The 17,719-nt window shown below is 35.6% G+C and overlaps 1 protein-coding gene across 4 annotated transcripts in view; it reads left to right on the top strand.

The window, feature by feature from the left end:
• The window catches only part of LOC126858518 (lachesin-like), a 47,137-nt gene extending 29,479 nt beyond the window's left edge, over positions 1 to 17,658 (top strand). For all 4 annotated transcript variants that reach the window (XM_050608922.1, XM_050608919.1, XM_050608920.1 and 1 more), the window contains exons 4-9: positions 8,577 to 8,823; positions 11,300 to 11,473; positions 13,607 to 13,735; positions 14,085 to 14,220; positions 14,466 to 14,623; positions 15,097 to 17,658. In XM_050608922.1, the coding sequence (XP_050464879.1) occupies positions 8,577 to 8,823; positions 11,300 to 11,473; positions 13,607 to 13,735; positions 14,085 to 14,220; positions 14,466 to 14,623; positions 15,097 to 15,452 (1,200 nt within the window). In that variant the 3' untranslated portion in view covers positions 15,453 to 17,658. The remainder of the gene's footprint in view (positions 1 to 8,576; positions 8,824 to 11,299; positions 11,474 to 13,606; positions 13,736 to 14,084; positions 14,221 to 14,465; positions 14,624 to 15,096) is intronic.
• Positions 17,659 to 17,719: the final 61 nt, after the last annotated feature.

Here is a 17,719-nt window from a genome sequence, read left to right as displayed (position 1 = left end):
GATCTTTTTACAAATTTCAGATTATAATCAAGATTTAATAAAGGTTCGATAATTACATAAAAACGTATTAGAAATAATTATGTAATATGTTTATGTCAAATTTATTTTTAATGATATGGAAAAAGAGAAAGAAAAAAAAAATAAATGAGAAAGTGACATATAATGAGAATGACATTATATGTAATACGCATGTGTGTAATCAATAAGATAACTGGATTAAGCTATTATACAATAGTTGCAGATTTACAAGATACTTTGCATAATGGAAACGAATTTTCAATGTTTTCAGAGCAGCTAATCAAGTTTCTCTCGATCAAAGTTTTGTTCGTTAAACATCGTCAACTAGCAACAAGGAAACCGATTTTGAAAAGCGATCATAATGAATAAAAGGCAACGGAAGCAGCTACCGTCACTGACACAAAAGTACGATTTTAAAAGTGTGCAATTTTCAAGAGATTATAAAACGCCTTTCGCGACAAGTAGATAAAAATTCACGCGCGCGCGCGCATACACACATACATTTGCACGCACACCGATTCATGCTTTAACAGCGGCTCTTTCTCTCAGCGCTTTATCTTCGTGGAGTTCCTCGGTGTTTTCTTACTATTCTTGTGCTCGTCTCGACCGATCTTTCTAAAGCCTTCCACCTAAACGAAAAAAAGACACCGGCAAGCTTGAAGCTTTTAGTATCCGCGGCACCTTTTCAAGGGAATAAAACGAGGCAAATCGCTGAGATGCAGCGCGGCAGATTGGTGTCTCTGCCTCTTTTCCCTTGTCGACGCGAAAGACGAATCAAGAAAAAAAATGGACGGAGATACCTTCTGTCAGATGTACGTGACGGCTGCGATCCCTTAAACGTTCTCATTTACACCATCGCGAAAGTCGAAACGCGTGCTCGAAAGAAATCAAAGCGTTTTTCTCGCATTCTAGCATGAAGAGAGTACTAAGCGTGAAATACACGTGAATATTTTCGCGTCGTTTTTGCTGTACTTTTTGCTTTAATCTCCCATCGAATATAGTCAAAATCTTTATTGATTTCTCTCTTTTTTAATATCTATAGATACTTGCTAAATAAAGAGCATCATCATATTAAAAATAATAAATTTTAATTTTCGTCATATAAGTTGCGATTATGTTAATAACGTTGCTTAATTTTATTGTTTATTCATAATTGCGAATATTGGCAAGCTCAAAGCGATTTATTTCAATTCGCGTAAGATCATCCATTATCGGTGGAGACTAACGGTGAAATAGGATAGGCGCGTACACTTCGACCGATGAAACATAATAGCAAATATCCGATAAACATAAATCCACGAACGCTTCCTCGATATCCCTACATAATCCAATTATACTTCAGGCAATGTGCGCGAAATGGAGGAAGATTGCGATAAATGAATATAAATATAGTAATATGAATAGCGAGGAGGGCATGTTGAGACGAATTTAGTTGCTTATGGCAATTCATTTATCACTGTCAACTCTCTCTCTTCCCCACTTTCTCTCTCTTTCTCTCTTTCGCGAGATATCGTCCTTTATAGTTGAGCGAAGTTGTAAGTTTACTAAGTCATATCTCACTGCCCACTCAAGAGAATGTTCACTTCCTTATTGTTCAGTGAACTTAACACGCGTTATATGTAATACGTTCGCGGGAGAAACACTTTTTTCTTGTGTCATCGCGAGATGCAATCTTGAAATATTTTATAATATGCGTATTATATATATATATATATATATATATATATATATATATATATATATGAGAGAGAGAGAGAGAGAGACAGAAATTATTTTTAAAAAGATACTATTATATATTAGAAAAGTACTTATATACATTGCGATTTATTATACGTAATTTTTTAATACCTAAGAACTCTCTAAAAACCATATGTGTACAATAGTTAGTTAATCTGTGTTTTCTTGAAATCAACAGGCTTGTACACCATACAACTATTATAATTAATCGCCATACCGATGTAGCGCTTGAGATATTTTTTTGTACAAGAAAGAAATTATGCACTGTCCCTCTATTTACAAGACAAGAGCGATAAGAATCTACCGCCCCCTCCCCACCGTGCTTTGCTGCTCGTCTTTTTGTACTTCCTCCATAATACCAATTTCACCATCAACAATAGACGAGGAGAAACTTCAGCGTCTCTCCTCTTTCGCTCCATCTCCATCTCATTCCTCTCCATCACGGCCTAGCGCCGTATCCCAGACCGTCCCCATCAAGCATCGACGGAAGCATTTTCGGGGTTGCCGAAAACGAGGAGGCAGAGGTGCGCTCTGGCAGGCAGTAGCAACAGCGGCAGCAGATTGTTGGCGCAATGAGAGGGATGCGAGCCGAGGTAGAACCGAGAGAAGAGAGGGGGCTGCCGAAGAGTTGGCCGGAGTGGTGTTTCCCCTGGGGTAAGCATGAACATATACTTGCCCGGGGCTTATTCAGACAAATCGGTGATTGCTGCGGAGGCGAGCGAAAAGGTAAGCTCGCCGTCGCCGCTGCTACCGCAGCCGCTGCCACTACCATCACCATCACCATCATCCTTACTACTATCGACCCCGTCCGTTGCCTTTGCCACCAGCACACCGCACCGTGGCACTCCGCGCCGCAAACACGTTGTGCTTCCTATCGGTGCAACGATAGAACGAGACATTACGCTGAAATCCGCCGTGAATGCGGAGGTAGAACGACAAAGACGAACGATCACGCAGACAGAGAAGTAACAGAAGCGGAAGTGGTAGAATAGAGAAGACTCTGTGCGATGTGGAGGGTGTCCGTGAGTTGGTAAGCAAAAGGGAGAATGAGAGAGAGAGAGAGCGCGAAGGGCAGAGAGAGCGCAATCGGACTGAAGAGGAGCCAGGGAGAGAGAAGAATGATTGTTTCCATGATTACAATGGAGAGAGGAAGAGGAAAAGGGGAGACGGCCCGGGTAGGATAGGGCAGAGCGCAAGGGTGGCGGACGCGGGTAAAGCGGTATGGGGAGCAATCTCTTAGCGCTAACGTAGATTCGTGGGACGGGATCTCTCGAAATATTACGCCAGAGAGGTACCGACGACCGCCGCCGACGCGGATGTACCCACCGGGGAATTTCGTAACTGCGCGGGTAATGTGTGTCAGCCATCGAGCCTGTCCGAAGTGCTTTCCCGGGGAAAATACTTTGCACCTCGTTTGGATGCCGGAAGATGCAGGAAGAGAAAGAGAGAGAGAGAGAGACACGGAGATTCGTTACATCACCTCGTAGCCGCCGGCACTGGGTTCCGTCACGGACGATTCATGGAGGAAGATTTATATCCCAAGTACGAAGGAACGTAAGCCTCAGATTCAAGGTGCTAATGCTCTTACAAAGACTAGCAGTGGAAATAGCGGTCGAGCGCGATTCCGTCCGGAGGAAAAGTATAGAACTCGTTTTTAATTTATCAACTCCGGGGAGAGAGAAAGTCTTTCTCTCTCTACGTCTCTTTCTGTTATAATGAACGTTTCTTGTTGCAACGGGCGAACGTGGAAAATCCCCAGATAAAAGCGTACCGGAGACGAGAGCAGTGCAGCTACGAACGAGAACGTATACGAATAACTAGAGAAATAGTATTTCAGTTATTAAATTAAGCAACACACAATGAAACTGCGCACTCGAGAGAAGTAATTCTGGAACTGCGATGAAAAGAAGGAATCGTGTACAACGATTGGCGTGCAACCTTCCATCGGGCGATCAGTTTTCCCGCTCAAAGGCCTCAAGCCGATTACACATCGCCTCCGAATATCTCGCTAATTTCATCAAGCTCTCTTCTGCGCGCAATCACTTCGCGCGCCATTACTACTGATAGTAATTCAATCAACAATTAGTTACTTGTTAATTATCTGAATATTATTTTCTTAGTAAATATTAACTGTTTTATATATATAGTATATGTCATCATTTTTCACATAATTTTGTTAGCAAATTTTATTACTGCATGCTTATAAAACTAATATCATAATATCATCGTTTCACGCGATTAATATTTATACTCCTAAATATGATACATATTTACAAATTGATTTATACACATATGCAATACACAATTAAATATATATAAATGCATCATTATTATATAAATTAAATAAATATATAATTATTAAATTCTTTTTATTTGGATCGCCCATTATCGGATCAAATGTTCATTATGAGATATTTCCCATCTATATTCATTTTTAATATATCAGTAGTAGTAGTAGTAGTGTATATAGTGTATATATATAGTGTATATATATATATATATATATATATATATATATGTATGCCTGTATGTATATACACTATTACTACTACTAAAAAGAGATATTTCCCATCTATATTCATTTTTAATATATCAGTAGTAATAGTGTATATCATATATATATATATATATATATATATATATATATATGTATATACACTACTACTACTGATATATTAAAAATGAATATAGATGGGAAATATCTCTTAATGAACACTTGATCCGATAATGGGCGATCCAAATAAAAAGAATCTAATAATTATATATTCATTTAATTTATATAATAATGATGCATTTATATATATTTAATTGTGTATTGCATTTAAATATGTATAGATAACAGGAATATTTAAATACAGAATTTTATACATATATATATATATATAAATTTCTGTATTTAAATATTCCTGGTATCTATACATATTTAATTGAAAAATACTTTCAGCATATGAAAATCCTTTATGCAGAAAGGAGCAGTTTACATTTCTAACAGTCTAATTAATAGCGAAGTCTCTTTGATGCAAGGATTATCATTAAGCATCTTCAGCATCTACCATGAAAGGCGTTTTAATGTGAATGTAACTTAATGCAATCAACTGCTTTCCGAAAATCGATCGAACACGATGATACGCACACAATCGTTAATTAAATTTTTAAGAATTAAATATTAAGATAAAAAATATGTCTATTTATAAATTCATGCAGCTAATCTGCTTAAGGTATCACTTTAGATATCAATAAATTTTTTATTGTCATATAGATGTCATATAGTTTCGTTCTTATGTGTACACCGATTCGATATATCTATTAAAAATGGACATTATTATATATAATATTTTATTTCTCAATAGAATGTCGAACAATGGCAAGAAAAATTTCAATTAAGAATACACGTTGGAGAATTACAACATATTCCGCATTACTAGAATCAACAAGGAAAAAAAAAGAAATATTATTATATGTGAAACGTGCAGTGAAATAAAAGTCTCAGATTTATATATCATTAATTACCCTTTCCAATCAGATATCATCCGGATATCCGCCGGTTCTCAGAATCGTGACCATGCAAAATGCCGAACTAAGTCGTCGTTTGAGTTCTATGGAGCTTTTTCTACGATAAGCATGCCGTCTCCCAAAGGGAGGACGGCATTATCCCGGGATAGCATCGAACGAATCGTTATCTTCTCCATAGAGATAATGACTCCGCAACCTCGACGCCGATAACGCCCCACCACTCTTTTCATAGACAAGACAAACTGTGTTCCTTCGTGACAATGTACTTAAAGCGTCGTTGATTGCGCTTCGATAACGAAAGAATTCAAACGGCGGTTGCCATCATCTCTCAGTTTTCTCCTGTCCAACCCTTTCCCATCTTCTACAGTCGCTACAAGCACGTAGCGTCTCGTTTTTCGCGCAAATGGCCACCTTTATCGGAAACTCGATTTATATTGTACTACTTATACATCGATTCGATTAAGCTGTGCGGTGCACAGCTCGCCGCTTTCCCATTACCATGATCACAAATGGCGCCGCTCTAGACAAAGAAAAACTTCTTCTATAGAATGAATTACGGTATCGCAACGGTTTTTCTAAATGAAAGACATTAAATGCGTTTCTTCAAATTTTGTATCATGAAACATAAATTTAATTCCAAAATCACGATTTTACCCTTAATATTTTGTATGTCTTGATATGTTATGATTGTACATTTTTATATTTTGAGAAACAAGAGGCTTTGTAAAGACTACTTGATGTAAAATATTAGTAGCATATATATTATCCTAGTAATTGTAAAAAAAAATTAAGATTTTATGTCAAATTAATTATTGTCAATGTTGCGTATTTATTAATGATATTGCATTATTTTGTCTAGCGTCCCAAAATTTGTTAAAGTACACGATTGACAAACTTTTGTGAAAACTGCTAATATTTAGTAATTACCTAATTAGTTTTCAAAGACAAGAAAGGTTTTTCATTATTTACCACTAAAAATAGATTAGATTTGTTTCTAGTTGTATGGTCAACTTATCAACACGTATCAGGTGGACGCAGTGTGTGCCCTCAAGGCCAATTAACCATGTTTTCAGTGATCAACCCTTCGTCTAAGCTCGTCATCGAGGGTAGCTTGCGGCGAAGTATACGCGTGTCGCGCAGGTGTGTATGGATGACACACCACCAACCGGCGGTGTCCCAGCGCGCGGCATGTAACCGGCTGCCCGCGTATGACCGAAGGTGGTTATGTGGGTCGCACAACAGTCACTTGAGATTAATTACCAAGTGCATCGTTAGAGATAACGCGGCGAAGGCTTGGTGGCGGCGGTTAAGTGAGGCGATGGCGCCTAGATACGACGTTAAATTGAACCTTTCGTCACCGCTGATTCCTGCACCAACCCCCGGTGCGACCTAACTCGGCGCAACTCGAGTACAGTATGCGTACTTGCCTAAAAGCAATTACTGCCGACGTGCACACGTACGCATGTGAACTCGATGATAGCGCGCGATATAATATTGTTCGGCCAGCATCCCGTTCGTATCGGCTCCGTCAAATCCGTAGCGGGACACGAGCGAAAGGCGATATCTGATGTTAATGTCCGAGCGCGATGACTGAATATCATTATGGGCTGAACGCCGAGCTACGTCTCAAGTTAAGGGAACATACCCGTTTAAACTTTCAAAAAATGAGTATATTTTCTAGATTTTCTTTGCAACGCAACAAATTGATAAAATTTTTTTTTACGATATTAATACAATATTACTACTTAAATAAAAATGTTCAACGTAAAATTTCTTTTCAAAGTTATGCGAATAAAAAAATAACGTTCATTTATCATATCCCAAATCAAAAATACAAGTTTTTTAAATTATACATATTAATAGCTATCTGTTATCCAAGCATTCTTTCAAGATTTTAAAAAATGGAAAATTGGCGGCACTTCAAAAAAATTTCTTTTTTTTTTTAATCTATCTTTTTTTGTTTATTACAAAAAAATGGGGAATCGGATTTAAAAAAAGATTCGTTAACAAATGCGGAATCTTATTAGCAGCTCGTATGCAAAATTTGAAATCAATCCATCGAACGTAATCCCAATTTTCATACATAAAATATTTCGTACATAAAATATGATAAAATATATTCGCATAATTTTCAAAAAAAATTTTTATTTAAGTACTTAATAATATTATATTAATATTGTAAAAAAATAAAAAGTTTTTATCAAATTGCAGTGCTGCAAAAAATTTAGAAAATGTATTCATTTTTTAAGAGAGTATGCCTCCTAATAATCTAATTTTTCTAAAAATATAAATATAATAAATATAATATATTATATTTATAAAACATAAATATAATGAATAGAAAAATATAAATTATATAATAATAGATAGAGTGATAACTATAATCGATAAATCTAGGCTATTTATATGATCATATAAAGTAATATCGTACCTTTGAATTTCACTTTCAAATATATTCTTTAATAACATTCGCAATTAATATTCCAATTTAATTAGCTGTGTAATAATAAAATGTAAATTAATGAGGCGGAAAATAGAAAAATAGCCAAGAGATTTCAACAATTTCTAAGTCTTTTAAATACGTTTAATGTAAATAGAAAAAATTTATGTCATCTTATTATTTTAATATTTTTCTTTCATTTCTTTCATAAAAATCATTTTTGAGAAAAAGTTATGTCATCTAGCAATATGCGGATACTCTTTCAATGCATCAATCTTTGAAAAATAAAAATATTCGCGCATTTACACAATTTCACTAAACTTATATAAAAATATTTCTGCGGCAAAAGAGAACAATTTAAGTAAAATAATTTCATTTTTCCAATAATAATAATCTTCATTACTTTTTAAGAAAATAAAATAAATTTAAAATTCATAGAAAATTTTTAAACTGATAAATAATTCTAATTATCTGCAGGAAACCATTACATATTATTCAATGTGTATCATTATACAATGTGTCTCGTTATTAAAAGAAAACTATCGATTTCAAATTGGCCAAATCTATCATTAAATGTTAATATGATCATAATAGGATATTATGTGTGATTCTCGCGGGAGTGGTATTCGCGTGTCGTTATCGAGGAATAATTTATGCAACCGTGGCTCTGAAAATTTCACAACTAAATTTTCCATGAAATTTCAATCTACATGGGCCTGGTATTCATTCGATGATTCAAATCCGTGGCCGCTGGGGAGAAGCAACCCCCTTTCAGTTTTGATCCCCATAGCGACCGATTCAAAATATTCTCGAGATCTCTCACCGATTTCATGAAAGAAAATTCCGATATTTGTATGCTGCTCCGTAGGTGGGATGGCTACGTGCCGAGGATCAGACGATATTATCGATGGGCGATCGCAGAGTCACCCACTCATCCCGTTTCTTCGTCACCCTGGAGAACGCCAAAACGAAGAACCAGACGCAATCGCGGGAAGACGAAGAGGCCACTTGGCAGCTGCATATCCGGGCGCTGAAGGAGGCCGACCGTGGCTGCTACATGTGCCAACTCAACACCAAACCCATGTTGAGCCAGCTGGGATGCGTGGATGTCCTAGGTATGCCTAATTGCACGCATTTACGCGTGCCGCATTCCAGCCGACCAAGGTTTGCGGCTGTTAGCAGAGACGTCACGCACGCACGCACGCATTGCGTTTCGATTAGATCTGGGCCATGCTTTAGGACCGGAAAGTATGCGTGCCTCGCCGATGCAACGGCGCGCCTGAATAGGCCGCCGTACCACACGTGTACCATCGCGCATATCGCACACGTGCAACGTGAAGATTTCTCGTTGCACGTGTCATGCAAATCGCACAATCGAAATGAGGAAAATACGTTATAAACTGCTACTGCGTCCTTGGTAATTTATGATTGGAAGAGATTTAATCGATTTTCAAAAAACGATTTAAAATCTTGATTATCTTGTTTAATTTTGTTATGTAATTTAAAATACTTGACGTACGTGTGCAAAGTATTTATAAACTGGCTTAATTTGATTAGTAAAAAGTTACATTTTACAGGTGTTTTCTGCAAGACATAATATCGACAGGAGTTAGTTTACAAGGAGCATCATCGGTCATATAAGAAATACTAACGGGCGTGCTTTAATTTATAGTTTAATTAAACACGATAACCAAGTTCGGAAGTCTATCTGGCGAAAAGTCTATCGGTTCACTGACTGCATCAGTTGATGGATGTTCGTACTTTGTAGCTCGTGCGCAAACGTCAAACCAGATTGTTTTTATTAAATTTACATTACCTCCTTTTAATGTTAATTACGCCAGTATAACACATGCATCTCAATATTTGCCGCTTAGCTTCTACATCGGCAATATCCTAGACATAGTAGGAACTGCTGTATGCTTCAATTTTGGCGTAAAACGCGCTCGTTGCGCTCTATTATGGCATCATGAAATGCACAATTTCACTTTTATATCGCGCCGACGAGGCCGGTAGCAGCTCCGCCCGAGTAATATCATCTAGTTTGTGCGTGGGAACGCCGCACCGGGGCGAAAGATGAGCGGGGAATGCTTTGCATGGTGTGCGTGCGTGCCTTCGTTCATCGTCGGATACCAAAAAGCGGGCTCTCGCTGCCGAATGGAATGAAATTCCTTTGTATAGAAACACCAGAAAATGCCATCCTCTTTTTTTTTTTTCATCGGCCAATTCGTTCGTATGTGTATGTTATATTATGACATACTTGTGTCCAGCTTGGATCATTGTAATTGAAACGAACCGAACTCTTCGAATGGGACGAAATTCTATCAGGAAAGCTTTCTCTCTTTCCTCCTTGAAGAAAGGAGAATGTCCCGCTGATATTTCATTTCCGTTGAGTGTGACGGGAATGATTTCAAGATGATTTTACGGTCACATTTGCCAACGTCACAGGCAACGTCTCGGTTAAATTGAGTTAAAACGACGACAATAGCGATTCTTTATAGTCCACATGTCCCCGCCCGCCCCCGCCAGTATTCGCTCGCGAAATCTCGTTCACGATCTAACGTCGAAAGCACAGACGCCGAGGAGACTTATATGAAGATATATCGTTTCGCACGACGCGCGATTTCGATCCAATTCGTAAATTGTTTCGTTGTTGTAAACAATGTCAGGTGAAATTGCATCATAATCCTCGGACACATGTTGAATTTGTGATAAATGGACGTGTATCGAGAAAATTCGTTTCATTTCACAAAGGCTGCGTGATAACATTTAGTATACTTTACATTCCATACACACACAATGCAGTCCAGAAAATACGCTCCCTATACAACTGCTTTATTATTCTTTTGTTAGCAAGCTTTACATGTGCTTCTGATGTCTGACCCGATACAATAACACAATGCAATAACGCAATGAATTACACAAAATATTAGCTCAAAAGAGTTTTATAATAGTTTTCTTTTTTTTTCAAGCGCGATTAAAACATATGCAATAGAATTAATTTTTCATATTGCATTTTACAGAACAGACTGCAATTGAATGACTTACTCACGAAAAATGCGTGAATAACGGGAAATTAATTTTGTAGAGGATATAGAATTATATCGTTGCAAACATTTTTGTTTCACAGCCATAAATTTTTAACGTATCCTTCATAGTCCTCGTAATTCACTGTGATATGTATTGTATGGTATGTATGGATTATATAGTACAATTTTTCCTTATCATAGATTGTGATATTTTTTGCTTATTCTAGTTTAAAATATTTTTATTCAACAATATATATTTTATCTTGTGTATTAATATTATGATAAATGTATTTGCATAGAACTAATACACTCACAATCTCTAATCTTTTTCTTTATTGAATTTAGAAAGGCTTATTGTGTATCTCATTGTGCATAATTTTCAAATAAAAGATATAGTGTGAATGTATTGCACAGAAAAATCAGATAATTAAAATCTGAAATGTGTGAGAAATATTTTCAATTTTATCTTAGAGCAAATAAATGGTGTTTTTACGTAATTGTTTAATACGATTTTAAGTTTCATTATCTTGCCTGATTTGGCAATATTATCCTCTTTTTTTTTCAGTACCACCCGATATCCTGAATTCTGGCACCTCGGACGGCGAGGTTTCCGTTCTCGAGGGTGAGAACGCCACATTGTCGTGCAAAGCATCCGGACGTCCACCGCCTCGTGTGTTCTGGCGACGCGAGAAAAGTGATTTCATACTCGTGAGGGGTTCTCACGATCCATTGATACAAGGTAAGATATCGCCCTTATATTCCGAGGATTCTGGAATTGTCACTCCCGGCAATCCTCGGTAATCATCGTCTCTTTGTGACGACGACGTGATCTGCGACATGAAATACGCGTTGTTTTGGAATAAAGGGTCTCTTTTTCTGTAAGGGAAACCGCCACGCAAATGATATTTCCCTCTTTATTTACGTCATGTAACTCTATTACACAGATTTGTTTATTTGATTATTTATACACAAGATTTATGACTTTATATACAGGATGTCCTAGACCACCCCTTTTCTTTCAAAAACTAAACATTTTAGAGAAAAACGTTTTGAACAAAAATTGTATGGTTTTGAGGGGAACATAATACAATTTTTGTTCTAAACGTTTTTCTCTAAAATGCTCTAGGACACCCTATATATACACTCAGTAAATAATAAATAGAAAATTTTCTCTAAAATATGTGAAGAAAGCATTTCTCTTTTTCTTTGCTCTCTTTCTCTTAAAAAAAAATTGTAAAAATATTTCATCTTTATGTCAATTTCTAACACAAATAAATGTTTCCTGCATTTTTTCGAAATTAAAATAATCACAGTAATTAGATCAATCAAATGATCGAGCGTTTTAAGGGAATATGAAAATATCGTAAATTCATACACGTAGGTGATCCCGATCGAAAGCAATTACGACAGAACACGTTCCATCGAATAGAGATTAGTTTGTCCGCAATGACTTTCAATATCCTTCGGGCATATCGGTCGAACCACGCTGCATTTTGCAAGACATCTGTTCTCGAGGAATTTTGTGCAGTTGCGATGGATCGCGCAATGCGAATAAATCGTGATCGGTTAAAAAAAAAATTTTAATTTTGCAACATCATATGAGTGCCAATGGCTCGTGCGGAATTAAAAGAGTGCTTGTACAACTATTGACATTCAATTGGAATGATTGACATCGCGCTAGAGAGACAAATTCTGGCAATCAATCGATTTTCGATACATCTCCCTGCGTATCTCGAAGTATAACGCAATATATTGTTTACAATGCACGTTTGAAAGACTTTCATAAATTCATAAAGTATACAATCTTATTCATCGAATACAGTTCAAAGTCTTGTAATATTGATCTGCAGATTTACTATAATATAAAATCTATATATTTATATATACGTAAAATTTTTCTCTTAATTGAAAAAAAAGTTTTCCTCAAATACGTGTATTACACTTTATTCAATTATATCCTATGTAAATAAAAATATTAATAACATTAATATCATGTGTAAAAAGTAGAAAATCATGATATTGTACAATATAAATATTATGACGCACATTCTTCCTGTGCTATTGTTAATATAATGAAAATAATTGTATACTTTTTTCCCGCAAGAGATAGATTTTGTTTCTGTCGTGGTTTATTTAATGAATATTAACGAAAATCTGATAATAATTAAATTCAAAAATAAAAAGACGTTATTTCCGTACATAACAACGCAATCAGACATTCGACAATTATTAATTTAATGCAAGTTACTGCTGTGTTGCACGAATTCGTCAGCTGTCAGTACAAATCACGCATCTTGCATTTTCGATCGATCTTATTAAACTTCTGACACATTTTATCGCGAACATGGAACGACACGTTCCACATGTGATTTATGTCGGCCGTTCGTTCGATAATAATATAATTCATTATCTTTCAGTTATTCGAAAAGCATATCTAGTACACATATATGCACACATTAATGCAATTTTTCATTGGATAATGGAAAATGTAAATACATAGTAGAAATATGAATTTTTCAAATTTCGTTATCCTTTCTTTTATAATTATATAAACAATATATTTTCGTAAAATAATATTTAAATGTATAAGCTGATGTTATAAAAATTCTTCTAATAAAATGTGATTTCAGATTAAACAAATTTTCATATATTCCTTGATATTAAGGTAGAAATATTAACACAAGCTTACTATCACCAAGGGCAATAAAGTCCAGCGACAAAATTTGTTGCAAATTCATATTCTGCTTATCGTTGCGTACCCCGGAAGACATATTTCGTGAATAATTACTCAGGCCGCGTTAACACGTCGGCTTATATGGTCGACGAGGGAGCAGCTTTCAACGAGATATTCATACAACGTACGATTTTCTAGTGTACAACCTGTCCGGCGAAAGGCTAGAATTAACCAGAGTAGACAGGAGGCAAATGGGGGCTTATCTTTGCATAGCGAGAAACGAAGTGCCTCCGGCAGTCAGCAAGAGGGTTAATCTAAAAGTAAATTGTGAGTATTTGACAACGTTTTATAGCACTTTCACTTGACGACGTCAAATCAAGATTGAAATCAATTGACAAACGGAAAACTCTGTTTATCCAATTTAACGTTTATTTTTTATGTAAACAAAAAGACAGAGAGAGAGAGAGAGAGAGAAAAGACGTATTTTAATAATATTAGTATTACTACGCTATATATATTATTCACGAAAAATGTGAATGAAAATTTAAAAAAAATTTATATTAGCAATTAAATTACAGTCTCTCTCTCTCTCTCTCTCTTTCTCTTTCTTTCTCTCTCATTCAAATGCAACGATGAATACCGAATATATCTCTCATTTCACCCATTACCCTTTCAGTCCCTCCCAGCGCAAAAGCACCCAATCAGCTACTCAGTTCTCCCCTGGAAACAAACGTGTCACTAATCTGCTTAATCGAGGCTTATCCCAAGACGATTAACTTGTGGATGCGGAAGGAGCAAGTTATTATGAGCGGGTATGTGCTGAGACAATATTGACAATTTAGTCTGCTAGGCATAGTTCGAAGCCGTTGTTCGACAATCTCGTTGACGATAAGAGAAAATCGTTTCATTCCGCTTTTTGCTAAATCACGCCCGACCTCGGTCACTGCAATTTCGGATATTGATCCCGGCAGCGATCCGATTATTCTAACGAGATGTCGAATAACGGAATCTATTCACTCTATCTCGAACGTTAAATCTAAGTGATATGTCAATGTAGAGGCAGGTACGAAATCGACGAACGAGGAGACCCCGACGAGGAATGGAAGACGACGATCGTGTTGAAGATAAGACGCTTGAAGAAAACGGATTTGGGCGAATACACGTGCTCAGCCTCCTCAAGCATGGGAAAAGCCGAGGCGACTCTCAGGGTGTACGGTGAGTAGTTTTACACATATAAGACCGAATGAATACGTTATCCTCTTTGGAGCAGAGATACGCGCGATATCAGATTTATAATTATGGTTTATAATTATCAGGTTTAAAATTTGCGATCAATCGAAATTCTTTTAGTATGGATAATTATTATCGTGCATTGCAAATAAAGATCAATCAATTTTCGAAACATAATTAAATAACATTATATATATACTTTATTATAATTTTTCAATCACACATGAATAACGTAAATATTATTGATACAATATTTAAAGAGCATTAAAATGTATGATCAGATAATAATGATAAAATAAAGTTCATTTAAATTTTTCATCGTAGTTTTTATACATAAAAAAAAATCAATAGAGAAGTTTAGAAAAAAATATACATGAAAGTATCTAAAAAAAGAGGCAAGCCCACGAAAAGCGGAGCGTTTGGTCTATCCTGTCCATAATTCGTGTAAATACTTTCAGAGATCGAGCGCGCAACCGTACCCAGCCGCGTCACCTCGACCAGTAACAAGCGAATGAACCAAGGCAAGTCAAAGGGGCAAGGGACGATGGGCAATCGGGTTTTCCATCAGCAGGTGAGCACGCCGGCGATGCAGAAGAGCACCGCGCGATTGATCTACAACAACAGATACGCGATCACGTCGACCACGGCGGACCCACGCGCGCCCTTAATCAAGGACTATGATAACGCTTTCAAGCACAATAACCGTAACGATAACCAGCAGAATCTCAAGGATCGCAGCGACGCGTCCGCGGTCATCGCTAGCAAGCGGATTGTTTTGCCGCTCTGTCTCATATTGTTCTCGACAGTGCGATAAGACATAAGATGACAACGATGACGGCAACAAGGAGGAGAGCTAATCCGAAAGGAGTTACTTTGTGAGATAATATGGAATCGCGTTCATCGATCTGATAGGATGACGAGGATAAGCAAAAAGAAGGGAATCTCACAAAGGAGAACAATTTTCAGACAACGACGGCTATAGGAGTCTGGGATGGCAAAGAACTGCTCGTTTTAATTATAGATCGATGTTTTTAACAGCTCGAGGAAGATCATAGGGACGCAAATACTTGGACTTTTACGCGTGGTAGAGTAGGGTAATAGGAAGAGTTTTGATCCGTTAATGCGGATGAATGTTGGCCAAGATAACCACTGCGGATTTTTCCGGAAAGACGCTTACGAATGTATTTTTTATGACCCTTTTATCCGTTGCTAAAAGTTCGTGCGAAAAGTTCGGGGACAAAATGTGCTTTTTGATTAGACTAAATATATAATATAATATGCATATTTTTTAACTCTCGGATAGCAAGACGCTTGACATAATCTATTCAGATTTGTTAAAATGTTTTCTAATATCTCAAAATAAATTTTTTTATTAATTTTATTGTATCAATAATTTTTTCTCTCTTATTAATACCAAAATAAAAATAAATATAACAATCAATAAATAATAAAAGCAAACTATGACTAAAATATAATATTGGATAAAAAAAATTGGATGAAAATATAAAGGTATTTTTACGTTATAAATAAACAATATTTTTATCTCTCTCACTTCTTTACAATTTATATAAAAAACATTAATGTCTTAAAAGAAGATTTCGGTTCCGATCACTATTGTCCGAGAGTTAAGGAACACAAAAGAGAAATTTTTATTATTCAAAGAATTAGTGATTAAGTTCTCTTTTTTTGTTTGTGAGATTAATTAATACACTTGAAGAAATTTTATAATATTAGCGTCAAAAGCCTTATATATGCAGGGTGTCTATGAACTGTCACTATCGTTACAAGGGATAACTCGCAGAATTTAATTGCTTATGTATGAATTGTAATCGCAATGTGGATATATCTCATAACGATAATGGCGATTCAGTTAAAGTGAACATCCGTTATGTTGTCATTGTAATATGTCTTCATCGATAAACCACACGACTTTTCTGAGCAATTGCGCGATTGTACCCAAATGCAGACAAATAATTAGCATACTAATTTGTATGTAAGAAATAAGACGATAAAATACCTTTATTTATTGTGATGTAAGAAAGCGAATTGCGATATTATACTTGGCATCTTAGCGATAATTATCTCACGTCATATCCGAAATAAGATTCATATCCATAGCGCATATAATAACATACAAACCCTTAGAAAGATATTATCAGTATCATTCAGTTATATTATGTATTTTTTTAAATTACTTGTAGACAAATACTGTACCTTATATGTCGGTGATGAAGTAAGACCACATTATAGATATAGTATAAGTGGTTGATTGCAAAAAATGACCGATATATTGCTTTTTAGATAAAATGCGTTATAAATTGGCTTTGGCATGCCAATTTCTGTATAGGATATGCTCCTCTTAAGAATAGCATATGTACAATTCAATGATGATAAATATAAATAATGGAGTATATATATATATATATATATATATATATATATATATATATATATATACATATACATATATACATATATACATATCTGTGTGTCGTTATTACATATAAACTTACCAGGAATTGACAGTAAATACTCTTATATGTATTTTAATAATTTCTAGCAATGCTACAAAGATTATTTAATATTGTTTAATGATTATTTTTAATGCTCCTCGCAAAACTACAAACCATATCTTGCTCTATAATTAAGACAACTGTGCAAAGTGATATCAGCAAGATATTATAGAGCATTAAAATTGTAAGAATTAAGGAAAAAAAGTGATTCGATAATCTATAATAATATTACAATATCTATCAATATGGAAAGCGTCTTAGTTACATCGCGTGGTTTATTATCATGGAAAATGTAGCATATCCCACACAGAGCAAAAATATGTTAAATGTATCTATTCAATGAACCTTGTATATCACAGAGAATGCTCAATATAATAACTTTACAATAACTATGTTAAAAGAATGTTGTTATTTAAGAACGGAAAATATATTACGAGAATACAATGAGAAAATGTGCTCAAATTGGATAATATAGCTTTGGGGAAAAAACGTGTTGACAAATAAAAAAAAAAAGAACTATCATACATTTAGCAATGACGTTCGTTTTGACTTCAAGTCTAGCTTAAAC

This window comes from Cataglyphis hispanica, chromosome 25 (assembly GCF_021464435.1).
Source record: "Cataglyphis hispanica isolate Lineage 1 chromosome 25, ULB_Chis1_1.0, whole genome shotgun sequence".
NCBI classification, from domain to species: domain Eukaryota; kingdom Metazoa; phylum Arthropoda; class Insecta; order Hymenoptera; family Formicidae; genus Cataglyphis; species Cataglyphis hispanica.
This window is presented reverse-complemented; position numbering and strand designations above follow the sequence as displayed.